The 12766-nt window shown below is 50.3% G+C and overlaps 1 protein-coding gene across 1 annotated transcript in view; it reads right to left on the bottom strand.

Annotated features, from left to right (window-relative positions):
- CRY2 (cryptochrome circadian regulator 2) overlaps window positions 1-12766 on the bottom strand; it is a 40445-nt gene that overhangs the window by 22941 nt on the left and 4738 nt on the right. Inside the window, exon 2 of the mRNA XM_026849337.1 lies at window positions 5898-5901. Within this exon, the coding sequence (XP_026705138.1) occupies window positions 5898-5901 (4 nt within the window). The remainder of the gene's footprint in view (window positions 1-5897; window positions 5902-12766) is intronic.

The following is a 12766-nucleotide window of genomic DNA, read 5'->3' as shown; positions in this document are numbered from 1 at the left end:
CCGGCCCGGCCCCGCCGCCCCGCCCCGGGCCAGGCCGCGGTGAACAGCCGGGGCGATGCGGGGAGGAACGATCAGCCGAGCGCGGGTCTTGAGGCAGCCCCTAGAGCATCAGTGAAGGGCTCGGGCGGGGGCTCTTGTGGACAGAGTTGGTAGTTCCTCGCAGCCAGGCGAGGCGACCGGCGTCATTTCGCCCGGGGGCACCGGGCAGGGGCTGGCAGGGCCGGGGCGTGAGGTAGGTAACCGGTAGCGGCTGCTGCGTGGGGAACACACTCCGGCAGGTCGTATCGGCGTGCTCTGTGTGCTGGTCGGAGCAAACGGGATCCGAGCCTGGTGCTTTCGGTCATTTTCTAACGTGGATTTTGCTCGCAGCCTGCCACAGAGTCCAGGTCTGCGCTCTGCGGCCTAAGCCTTGTTTACAGAAACAAAGTTTGCGGTTTTTTGGAGGGAAGTAAAATCTTCCCCATGCGACCTGAATGAAGTAGACATCTGCAAACGGCTTGTAAGGACAGTAAAGGGTGGTGTGGGCTGCTTTATTCTTCTTCCTGCAGCCCTAACTTGGAAATCTAATCAGGAGAATGTCACCGTGCACCACCCAGCTACGTGGCAAGCGGCACGGGAACTCCTTTCAAGGTAGCCCGGGTATTGCTGCGAGCTGCACACACTGTCTTCTGCTAAAGCAGTTATCCCACAGTCCCAAATCATCATTCCAGATATAAAAGACTCATCTGCCCACACTCACATGTCAAAATGTCCCACCTTCTCTTAAGGCTCCTTTGTTATAAAGCACTGTTTTCAATACCAAACTCTCTAGCATGTTGTGAATTCAAACTGCTGGACAGGACAAAATAAGTCAATACCAGATTACATGTGGCAGGGGAGACAGCGGTGAGCTCAGTGTTCAACATTGGTCAGTATGATCTCCCACTCCTTCTTTCAGCGGAGACTGCTGCAAAATGTCTGGGGGCTGCAATGTCCTGGGGCCCAGCAATTTGCAGAGAGCACAATTAAGGCGATTTTGGATGCAAGGCCAGCGAGGTTAATTGCCCTCATAGCAGCTGTGCCCTTGCAGTTGTGAAGGACAGAAGCGTGGCCGGAGTTGTGGGGAGAAATGTTGTATTTCATTAGACCAGTTGATATGGCTGGAAAATGTTTCAGGTGTAATGTGCTTTTCTCAAGTCTCTGAAATCACACTTGGTTATTTTTTCCCTCAGCTATGTCAGTTGATTTATTAAAAGATACTGTCTTTCCTCATAGCCCTTCCCTCATAAACAGCACCTGGGTGCTGGTGGGAATAGTGTTCCCTCTGGACAGTGAAAGTTGGTGCCTGGGTGTTTGCTCTGGCCCACCCAAGTGCCCCGCGGGGTGACTGAGAGCTCTGGGTACGTGCTAAGCACCAGCTCTTCCCTCTTGCACCTTGTGATGGGTTATCAGGCACCTTTCCAACCTGGTAGAGCCTTTGTGACCCCAAGTGAGTTTTGCCTCCTCACCTCACTGACCTCTGTGCAGGCAGCCGGGAGAGCCTCAGCGGTGCATGGTGTTTGCCAGAGCAGAGACCGTGACTCTGCAGAGGGGCTGGCATCACGGCAGGGAAAGCTGCTATCGATATGCTGGAAATGACCATGTCCCCTCTAGCTCAGCCAAGCTGTGATCCTGCTGCTAGAAGTGCAGCTCGTACTCACTCATTGCAGGCTTCCTATCCAGTGTCCTTTCCCATCCACCTCCTTCCACTGCTTGACCCAGGACTTCTCCCATAAACAGCATCAGTTGGGTAAGAAAAAGAAAGTGAACAGCCTGGCTGTGGGGCTCTGGGTTGGCTCTAGAGATCCCCATGGCCTGTTACACATACCTGTGGCTTCAGCATCACACATTTGTCTTGAATTTCAAGAAAATGACCTCTTCTACCAATAATGTTGCAAGTGTAACAGTTCCTCTGTCAGAATCAGAGCCAGATAGATATACATCTTTCCCCCCCCCGCCACTTGCTAGTGTTGTTCAAAATGTCTTCTCTAAACTAAACACAGAAATTAGATGGCAAAAAAACCAAGCCTCAATTCCATCTTGTCCGCTCATTCAGCACATAGAAGATTGCTTTGTCCTGCACAAGTTTGAAATATCCCAATCAATAAAATGTTCATTGCTTCTCTTGGGGGATTATTCTACAGCCTTATCACACATGTATGGCACGTCTGCATGGGAGAATTGACCAGAATAGCTCTCTCAGCTCTGCCAATATAACTCCCCGGTGTTGACAGTGTATTCCAAAATAAAAGTGATTTATTCCCAAATAATCAGGTAGTTCTGTGATAGTTGTGCTGGTCAATCTCCCTAGGCAGAGCTTGTCTGCAGCACCGCAATGGTTCTGACAAGTGCTTTGAATAAAGGTTTGCCTAGGTGCTAACACTGACTGGCAGAGTTACTCTCCTATAACCATGCCTGCCTACCTACCTCACAGGAATGGTCTGCTCTGGGGGGATTTAAAGTTGTAGGTGATTTAGAAATTGCAAAGTAAAGATGGTAATGAACAGGTTATAATGCTAATTGAAGTTGTTGTGACAATGTAGCCTGGCCTCCTGCACAGTACCAGCCTTAGGCTTCCCTGAATTAATTCCTGCTTGAATTAAAGCTGATCTTTTAGAAAAAAAAAAAAATCAATCTTGATTAAAAATACTTCCAGAGAGACTGAATTCAATAGGTCACTAGCAATATTATTCCGATGGATGGTTATTTCCGCTAAATAATGCATACTCTTTTTCATGCTTGGAGTTGCCTGGTTCAAGATTTCAACCTCTTGATCCTGTTACAGTTGTGGTTTTTTTACAAGCAAACGCTTACAGGCAAATGAAGTTAAGTTTTAACCTATTTTTTTGAGGAGCAAAATATATTTAATTTCCTTACAGAACACATTTATTTTGCTACATCAGCAGCAGTTCCCTTCCTTATGTAGACAAGACCTAGGTATTTTTCTGCCATTGCTTCTTGGTTTTATATTAACACCAAAGCACGTATCACGAAAAGCCAGCACAGGATTATTTCTGGTTTAGGAGTGTGCTACTTCATGTTCCCTAAGTGCTTTCAAAATAAACAATTATAGCTAGTGGAGGTCTGAGGCTGGAAAATAAGCAGCTTCCTCATGTGGGGAAATGTGTCTGCCTTGGTAGTGTCCTTGTTCACATGTCCTGCAAGGTGCCTGCGCTGCTGCCGCCTGCAGCTGGCACACCTGCCTGCCAGCACACACACACATGCATGCACTCCTGTGTCTTATTTAATCCTTTCCTATGTGAACAGAAAACCTTTTAAAATATGATGGGTGGTACTCCTCTGAGGGAAGAGTTCTCCCCTTCCCCCTTAAATTATGTGACCTACTTGAAAGCAAGGAAATCAGCTGAAAACCAGCAGCCTGGCTGATAAAATAGCAACAGGCTTTGGGGTGTAGGTCAAACCCAGTGGCGAGACAGCATAAATTGCATTTCCCATCCCACACAAGAGACCTGGATGTACCGACCAGTGTGTTAGTGTAGGAACAGGCCCTTTGTAAGTCATGTAGAATAGCAGATGAAGCAGAAGAAAACATGGCCAGATTCAAGTGTTTCTCGGTCTTCAGAAAGACCCCTTTGGGGTTAGAAATAGGGCTTGTTCCACTACCTGGAATGGAACGTGGGAAGAAACCAGTTCAGCAGTGAGGTCATTCCAGAATGTTCAAAGATTTATTGTTCCTTGTGTATATGGGGATCTGATTTCTAGTTATACAAGCATTACTGATGCAGACATTTATAAAGTGTGGGGCTAAGAAGTCAAGATATCAATCTAGGTTTATATATGTATTACACACACACATACACAAACATATATGTAAGAATATGTATATCTGTACATAACCGTGTGTGGGTATGCTTATCCTACATACAGTCAGTATGACCCCACAATGGTATCCAAGCACGGACCAAGAACCCAGGAGGATTTTTACCTGTGACAGGATCATTGCCAGGCCTACTGGTGATTCCTCTGGTTTGCTGTGTATCTCAGCAAAATTCCTTGAGACTTAAAGGAGTCAAGTTTGAATTGCAGATATGGTGTTGAAACAACAGGTCCCAGGTGTCACACCAGTATTTTATATTTGCTGGTAACTAATACAGGAAGAGGCCAATGCAAAATCCAAGCCTGATTTCTCAAACCAGAACAACCAGATCAGATCTCTCTCCTAGGTAATAAACATGAATCAGGGTGAAAGAGTAGAGAAATCTCTTAGCATCATTCCCAATTATGATACAGTGTCTTTCCAGACTCTCCCTGGTCTGTAGGAGAAACAGCCATGGCAGGGTAGTGCTGCTGTAGCTCTCTGTTGTACAGGATAATAGATATCTCTGCAGTCACACTGTGGAAAAACACAGAGCAGCTGGGGAGTCCAGTGCAGAGGTGGCCCGGTGTCACTGCAGAATGGGAACAATTTTGGTCCAGGTGGGTTTATTAGCTGTGGTTCTGTGCCAGCCTTGTTGGCCCAGGCAGCTGCTGCAAAGATGCTTTGGTGTTTGCCCCGCACGCTGTCGTGCAGCAGCTCAGTGACACCAGCTGGAGGGCACTTGATCCAGCTGCACCCAGCTCAGACACCTTCTGGGACCCCAGAACATGGGGACTCATGCAGAAGTGGCTAACTCCCAGCTGGATACAAACCACCTCTGAAACTGGATTGAAAACAGCACTGCCTGGGCTCTTCAGCCTCCACATTTTTGGTGCCAGGACCCGGGAGCAGTCATACTGACTCAGCTCTTTACGGAGGCGGTTGGGTCCAACAGGACCTCTGCGTGGGCTCTGTGCCACGCCAAAGCATCCCTGGGCTTTGCAGACCCAAGCTGTTTCTGGAAGCAGTTCAGGTGCTCCATCAGCTAATAAACTTGACCACATCTCAGACTGTCTCTGCGTCTGGGACGTGCTTAATCCCCAACCTGGATAATCTGACTGCACATAACTAGAAAAATAGTGCATAAGAAAAAGTTGATGAAGGTTTCTCCTGGCTGTCTTGTCCTTTCTTGGTTTCCTCAGGACTCCTGTCTTGTCTAGGGAAATGGCAGGGACCTGCTTTGACCATGGGTAGAGAATGGAGTTGAAGGCAGCAACAAGTTCCTTCCATCCCCAAGTTACAACATCACCATCTGGCAAATCTCTGACCCTGGATCCTTCCCCGGCCCTGCTCCCCCGGTGTGCAAGTCAAGCTCTGCCTGAAACAGTCACACCTTAGACCCCGCTGAACATCTGCACCAGAGATGCTGGGAGAATGGTCTGGTTTGTAACGTGTGGCTGTGGCAGAAGTGACACTAGAGGGCAGGGCTGGCACACGGTTGGAGCCTTCCCAGGCAGGGCTGGAACAAGCCTGGGGCTGGACTGGGCTGGACTGGGGCGCAGGTGGACAGGACTGGGACGAGGCTGGGGCAGGACTGGGGCCTTGCTGTTCCGCTTTGCCGGCCCGCTGGCAGCTGTGGGAGGCAGGAGTGGGTGCACACCACGCAGTGAAGGCTGTGAGCTTCCCAACTGCTTTCTGAGGTGCCTGGGGATGCTAAGGCATGGGATACATCTTCAGCTGCGCATACTGGATTTCTCTGCTAAGCACTTGACCTCTGTCACCATCCAAGAATGGTATGAAATCAAACCCCAAGGGTCCTGGCATCATCTTAGAAATCACAGCACCACACAAACCAGCATGGATTATATACACTGCCCATTCCTGTGCGTTTCCCGTGCATCCCCCACTCTCCACCTCATCTCTGTGGGCTGCATCACCCTCTGCTCCCCACCCGCACCAGGCAGAAGGAGCCAGCTGGGACCTGACCACCTGCAGAGCAGAAACGACTCAAGAAGGCAGTGTGAAAACTGGCAGCCCGTGACAGAGAAGTGAGCGGTGAGCTGGGCGTGAGGAAGCTGCTGCTTTGTCTCAGAAAAGGTGATAACCTGGGGGAAAGGTGTCTCTGTGCCCATCCCAGGATGATGCCCAGTTCAGAGGGGTGGCTGGGGATGACTCTGCTTGCCAAGGCTCAGGAGCAACCCAGCCACAGCGATGCCGAACTCTCTGCTTGGGGCTGGAAATGGCCCTGCTGCCGTGACCAGGTCAGGCGAGGGAGCAGCAAACCGACTCCCCGGGAGCAGGGCGGGCAGGTAGTGGGCTGTGATTTACGAGGCAAGCCCTTGGAAACTCTCCGAACCCAGTGCTTAAGTGCTTCTGAATGGCAGCATTAATTACTATTAAAAACACACATTTATATCTCTCTCACCTGCTTTAAATCCTGTGAAATTAGATTCCCTACCCATCCCTTCCAGCCTCAGTGGCAGCTCAGGGTGTTTTATAGGCCTATAAAGCCCCGCAGTACCTGCTGTCTACATGGGCTCTTATTTACGAGGCCTTTAACAGGCTTCCTGGCTGCACCATCTGAGTCCCCTGATCATTTAATTTCCGTGTCCCTCGGAGGGAGTGGTCCCCTTGGCCTCCCTGCCGGCTGTTCCTCCCTGCGGGGAACGGCTGACGCAGACACCCAGCTACCTGGGGTGTGAGTGAGGCCATGCTGGGGGTCCTAATCAAACCCATTTCCACCATTTGGCCCAGCCTCTCTGGTTTTATGTAGAAAAGGGATTCAGTGAGACAAATGCCTCGTGACAGGGTTGTGAATGTCCTCGTTTGCTTGTCCTTTATAGCAAAGTCATGTCAGGCATCACCAAAAGTCACCCAGCACATCCCAAGGCTGGGAGGTGAGAAGCCTTAAAACCCCAGGTTTACTGAGCACAGAGACGGTAATTTGTATGTATGGAAAGTTATGTTTGTGTAGGTCCTATGTAAAAAGCAAGTATTATTTCCATGGCTTCTTTTTGGAGGGTGGAGGCAAACTGTGTACATGTATCTTAAAATAGCCATTTTTCCCTAACGGACTGCAGCTGTTTTGCAACTCATCCTATATCGAATGCCTTGTTGGTGCATTTAAAAATATACTGTGCCTTTGGACTGAGACACGAACCCCATTTCATTGGGGGTCCTCTTGTCCCCACGTCACAGAGGACAGGCTGGGGTGGAGGTGGGATCTCAATTCTTCTCCAGGAGTCTCCCATGTTAAATCCCTGTCACTGGCTCTGCCCCCGCAGCACTTCTGGGTACTCAGACCTGCTGGAGACCTGCTGATGCTCTGGGGAACTGGCCAAATTTGTGTGCCTGTGTCAGCCTGCTGGAGAGGAATTGATAGATATCTCTGCCTCCTGACTCCCAGGCTGAGCGTGTTAATTTATAGATTGGATCTGTCGCTCCTGATAAACGATATCTTACTTCCCTAATGCCGCCTTCAAATTGAGTTTTTAAGGCTAGGTCAGGTGGAGAAACCAAAGGGTGACTCTGCTTTCGCTTTGTTCCAGCTTTGTTCTCTGAGGTTGTGCTGAAGTTGGCTTCAGGCAAGAGATGGATCTGGTGTGGCAGGGGAAAATCCCTGCCCCAAAGCCTGGCTCCCCTATGTGCTTAGTTTCCCTTGATGTGTTTTTGGGGAGGCCAGCCAGGACATCTCTGGTGGATGCCCCATCAGCGCCCCCCTCCCTCTCTGCAGTGCCCTGTGAGACAGGAGCAGCCAGCTCTCCTGGGACAGGGCTGCCAGCATAGCGGGGCCCCTCCATCCAGCACCCACTGCCTCCCTCCCAGTGTCATGCCAGGCCATCCTGCCCTTGCTGCCTCTCCAGCCAAAGCACAGGTTATTTCTAGAGGAGGACACAATTTTCCCTGCCAGAATAGCCATTTACTACAGCCTGGCAGGGCCTAGGACACATGGGCTGCACCAGCAGTCTGCAGAAGGTCCTTAGTGCTGTCCTGTCTCCCTCCTGATGAAGATAAAGGGTCCAGAGCCTCTGTAGGACTGGCACTGGTCCCTCTGAGGAGCAGGGAGTTATTCCCCTGCCCCTTGGCGGGTATAACGGGAGGCAAGGGGCTAATTTGCCTGGACTCAGAGAAGAGCAGAAGAGCTGCATTTTTCTCCTCCTCCCTGGCAATGTGACCAAAACAAAAAAACCCACCTCTTCTCCCAAAGCACTCTGAGCAATGCCCAGGAAATGGGGAGGATGTTTGGAGCCATCCTTGGGTCAGCTGGAGGTGCAGATCAACCCCATGCACACTGAGTGGGGGTATTTCAGCAGCCTGAGGCAGCAGAGCCCAGGCACTCGTGGTGCAGTGGGGCTCAGCTCTTCAAAGTTTGGCTGGTGTGAGGTGCTGGGCAGCAGAGCTAGGAGATGCCTAACAGGGATTGATGGCTTTGGGTTTCTTAATCCAACAGTGTGCAAGTGCTGCTGCCAGGGACCAGGGTGGCATGGTGAGGCAGGGCTGGTGGAGCAGGGGCAGTCGTTCTGACAGGGACGAGGCATCTTCCAAAGGCTGAGCAGGAGGGTTGAAATAGGATGGTGATGAGACACCCATGCTGAGGCTGGGGCAAAGCTCTGATCAGGCAATATGAGACCAGCCATCCTTCTCATTCTCCTCCTTTCAGCTCCATTCCCAGTCTCTTACAAAACTGCTGAGCTGCCTGCTTGGGCAGACGGTGAAGGTGAGCTTAATGCCAGAGGCCAGGCTTGCCCAGGAGCACATGGCAGTACCAGAAGGCTCTTGCCCACACCTGAAGCCAACAGTGTACCCATTGTCACTCTTCGGGGAAAAGTGGCATTTCCCTTTCTCTACATGTTTTACGTGGTGTCTGCTGAGCATTAATCCCTTCAGAGGATGCACCTGAATGAGCACAAGTAAAGCTTTGGTGAGGATCCTTCTCCAGCAGCAGAGAGGACCGTTTTCTGGAGCATAGCCAATGGCTTAGAGCTGTACATACATGAGGAGCTTTGTTCCTTCTCCAGAGAGCTGACTAACAAATTTAAGAGTTGGACAAACAGCCAGGATTAAGCATATCGTTGCTCTAACCCTCGTGTGGTTACGGTGTGTTGTGGTTTAACCCCAGATGGCAACTAAGCCCTACACAGCCACTTGCTTACTCCCCCCTGGTGGGATGGGGAGAGAATCAGAAGAATAAAAGTGAGAAAACTCGTGGGTTGAGATAAAGACTGTTTAACAGGTAAAGAGAAAGCCGTGCGCACAAGCAAAGGAGAATGAGGAATTGATTCACCACTTCCCATGGCAGGCAGGTGCTCAGCCATCCCCAGGAAAGCCAGGCTCCATCATGTAACGGTTACTGGGGAAGACAAACGCCATTACTCTGAGCATCCCCACCCTTCCGCCTCCTTCCCCCAGCTGTATGTGCTGAGCACGGCATCACACAGTGTGGGACATCCCTGGGGTCAGCTGTCCTGACTGTGTCCCCTTCCAACTTCTTGCGCCCCTCCAGCCCACTCACGGGTGGGGTGGGGTGAGGAGCAGAAAAGGCCTTGGCTCTGTGTAAGTGCTGCTCGGCCATAAAAAACATCCCCGTGTTACCAACACCGTTTTCAGTACAAAACAGCCCCGTACTAGCTGCTTTGAAGAGAATTAACTCTATCCCATCAAAAACCAGCACTGGGTGGTTAAAGACACATGTGTGTGACCTGTTTAGCTTGTCATCATCAAGCCCTGGCTATTTTCTTGTTCCCCCAGAGCAGAGTTTGCTGAAGCCACCTCTTTATGCCCTTTATGCCTGAGCGTCACTGTAATCACACAAAATAAATCAGCCCAGTGAATACCTTCCACAGGTGATGAAAGAAGAAGGCAGTAATGTCTCACAGAGGTGGGAACCTTCCTCTCAGAGCTAACTCTGAAACCTAATAAACTATCATCATCCAAACTACACCACATCCCCTGCACAATTTCTAGCAACTACAGCAGTCAAAATTTCCCTGCGCAACAATCACAGCTGTTTGAGATCACAAATCCTGCAGCACGTTGGAAACTAAAAATGATGGAGCTGGGAACAATAAACTGAATTTGAACTTCCAATTAAAGAAACGCAGAGGAGATGGCTGTGATTTGATTCAGATTTAATTCAATCCAAGCTTCCCCCTTTCGAGGTTTGCTTTTTTTTTTTTCCCCCAGCTGCTGCAGACTCCCATTCGCTGCAGTGCAAGCTGCAGAATAAACCTTGCTGCTGAATTTAGGTCAAGCTTGCCAGGGAATACACAAGGCCTTGACTATTATTAAATGCATATGGTTAGCATGAAGACTACACTGAAAACACAAGAGTGGCTGCTTTAAAGCCAGCACCCAGCTCTGTTGCTTCTGAAGGCCCTGTGAGCGATGGAGTGGGGACAGGAGCTGGCATGGAGCACAGGTGAGCAAACACGCTCATGAGTCGTGTCTCCCAGAACTAATAAGTTGAAACCCTTAGACTCCCTGTGGCCTAGGATCTTGGTACTGAGGGTGCAGTACACCAAGCAGAGAAGAAAAATACCTGATAAGAGGAAGCTGGGGCAGAGTGGAGGCTGATGGCAAAACCCTCTTCAGCCTCTTCCTCCCCTGCCATTCCAGCAGACTGCACAGGAGCATTATTACCGTAATTATGTTCGTACTTTTTAACCTCTGACTCCTGTTGGCACAATACTGAATGTTCTCATGCATGGAATATTAACGGGGGTAGCAGGACCCACGAGAGCCTGGCACCCTGTGAACGAGCAGGAGGAAATGGGGAGAGGAGCCCTGACATCCCAAACTGCTCAGAGCAGAGGGAAAGCAGGCGAGGGCTGCTAGCGGCCAGGAGCTCCTGCTGGGCATCCAGCCATGAGCGTGGGACAGGCAAGGAGGAGAAACATGTATGAGGCTGAGCAGAAGTCCCAGGCTGGGCATGGGGCTGGGAAGGTGGCTCACTGCTCCTGCTGTGGTGCAACCGAGGCAATCCCTTTCATCTTGCTGTGGTCAACAATGCATAATCCAAGCAGCAAGAGGGCTGCTGGCAGTGGTCTAACGCATGGAGCAAGTTGTACCCTGCAAATTATCCAATGGATTAAGGCAGAGAAGGGCCTGTTTACGCCTCACAGAGGAGCTGTTGGCTGCTGTAACATAACGCAGGAGCTGCAGGGCTCCTCAGAGCAGCCTGTAGTCTGATGATGGCAGAGGGACATCTTGGGGCATCGCATCCCCACTGACCCATCACACAGAATCTATATGGTCAGAACCATGTTATTTAAAAAAAAAAATAAAAATATATAGATACGTCTCCTTTCTGGTAAGAAAATCACCCCCTCCTCAGCAGGCATACCTTCCTTGCTTCTGGTTATTCCTCACAGGTTATAAAGACCCTTCCCAGCAGTTCACCAGACACAAGCACTCACACAAGTTCTGCCCTGAGCCCCCACATCTGTTCGCTCTGAGTCCCCAGGTTGCCAGCTTTAGCAGACAGACTGGAGAAAAGCAAGTACCAAAGGCGGAGGGGAATCATCTCACAGGCACAGCTGGTCCCACAATAACAGGTCCTGTGGTAACCAGTCCTGCTGCAAGTGGCTGCAAGCCGGGAGGGAGAGGAGCGAGGCCTGTCAGCGTGTGTCTTGTCCCCAGCCCATGCCCTGCCCGTACTTCCCAGTGCACTGGGAATGGCATCACCCCATCTCCCCAGCGTTCCTTGGGCCCCTCATTACGCACCCTGAGCTGAGCTCTGTGTTCCTCAGCACATGGGTCCCCAGCACTCATTTTGTACTAACAGGAGTGCTGTGACTCTAATTGCCTGATACATGTAATTGAAGCCTCTGGCTTACTCTGGCATTACTATGTGGAGCTGTTCACGGAAGTTAACGGTAGCTGATGTGGTGCCTCCTGCCCTTGCAGTAACACATGGGACACCCGGGCAGTCAGTGCCATGCTCTGGGTCACTTCTGTGCTGTCACCTCAGGTCTAGGGAAATGCTCTGCTGTATCCAGCCAGCTCATACAGTCCCTTAACCTGCACCTTTTTGGTTGTACAGAATCCTTCTTTCACTCGTACACTCGAAGGAGGCCTGTAATGCACTTCTGCTTTATTACTTGTCCTTTTCAGTTTCCCTCTAGCCAGTTACGCTGTGTGAGGCCAAGCAGTCCTGCACCACTTGCCAACAATACTGTGTTGTTGAAGACAATTAGACAAAGAAACCACTGAAAGGATTCTCCAGGTAAGCTTACATCTCAAAACCTGTCAGTAAAACAGAAGACCAGAGCATCGCAGTGTTATTGCATCAGCATCAGTGAGCGGAGGTACGTGATTGCAGAGCCTGCAGGTTTGGGAAAGTGTATGTTCTCCAGCATCCCAAGGGTCTACCAGCAGGACCATTTAGAAACGCGTTAGAAGCATTACTCTGCAGCATGATCATTTGAGCGTAGAGTTTGTTAGTCATCAAGCTGAGCAGCAGCCTTAACATAAGGCATGGAATTCCAGATCTTCACAGAGAAGGGGCTGGGCTGGGGGAGCACAGAGATCCCCTGCCGAAGTGGAGCTAGGCACTGTTCATCACCTCTCAGAGTGGTTGATCACCTCTCAGGGAGTACTCTGATAGAAAATCAGTGACAGTTGCAGGGCCAGGGCTCTGGCAACTAGTACTGTCCCTCCTTTTAATTGTGATCTCTTTTGTTTGAAGTGAAGAATGCCCACAGATGGAATCATATCAGCTAAAATTCAGTGCATCCCGCACTGAAGATATCCAGGATGGATAGACCATCTGGAACAAGTCTTTTCATCTGTTTTATTGAACAACTGTTACAGATTTGAAGCCCCTGTGGTTTTCCACAGTCTCAAAACCTCCTCCAGCCAAGACCTGTTCAGCATCAGGGCACTTTTGCTACCCACTACTGCTCTGCCCCTCCCCCCCCCCCCCCCCCCCCC

This window comes from Athene cunicularia (genome assembly GCF_003259725.1).
Source record: "Athene cunicularia isolate RWA chromosome 5 unlocalized genomic scaffold, athCun1 chr5_part1, whole genome shotgun sequence".
Taxonomy (NCBI): Eukaryota; Metazoa; Chordata; class Aves; order Strigiformes; family Strigidae; genus Athene; species Athene cunicularia.
This window is presented reverse-complemented; position numbering and strand designations above follow the sequence as displayed.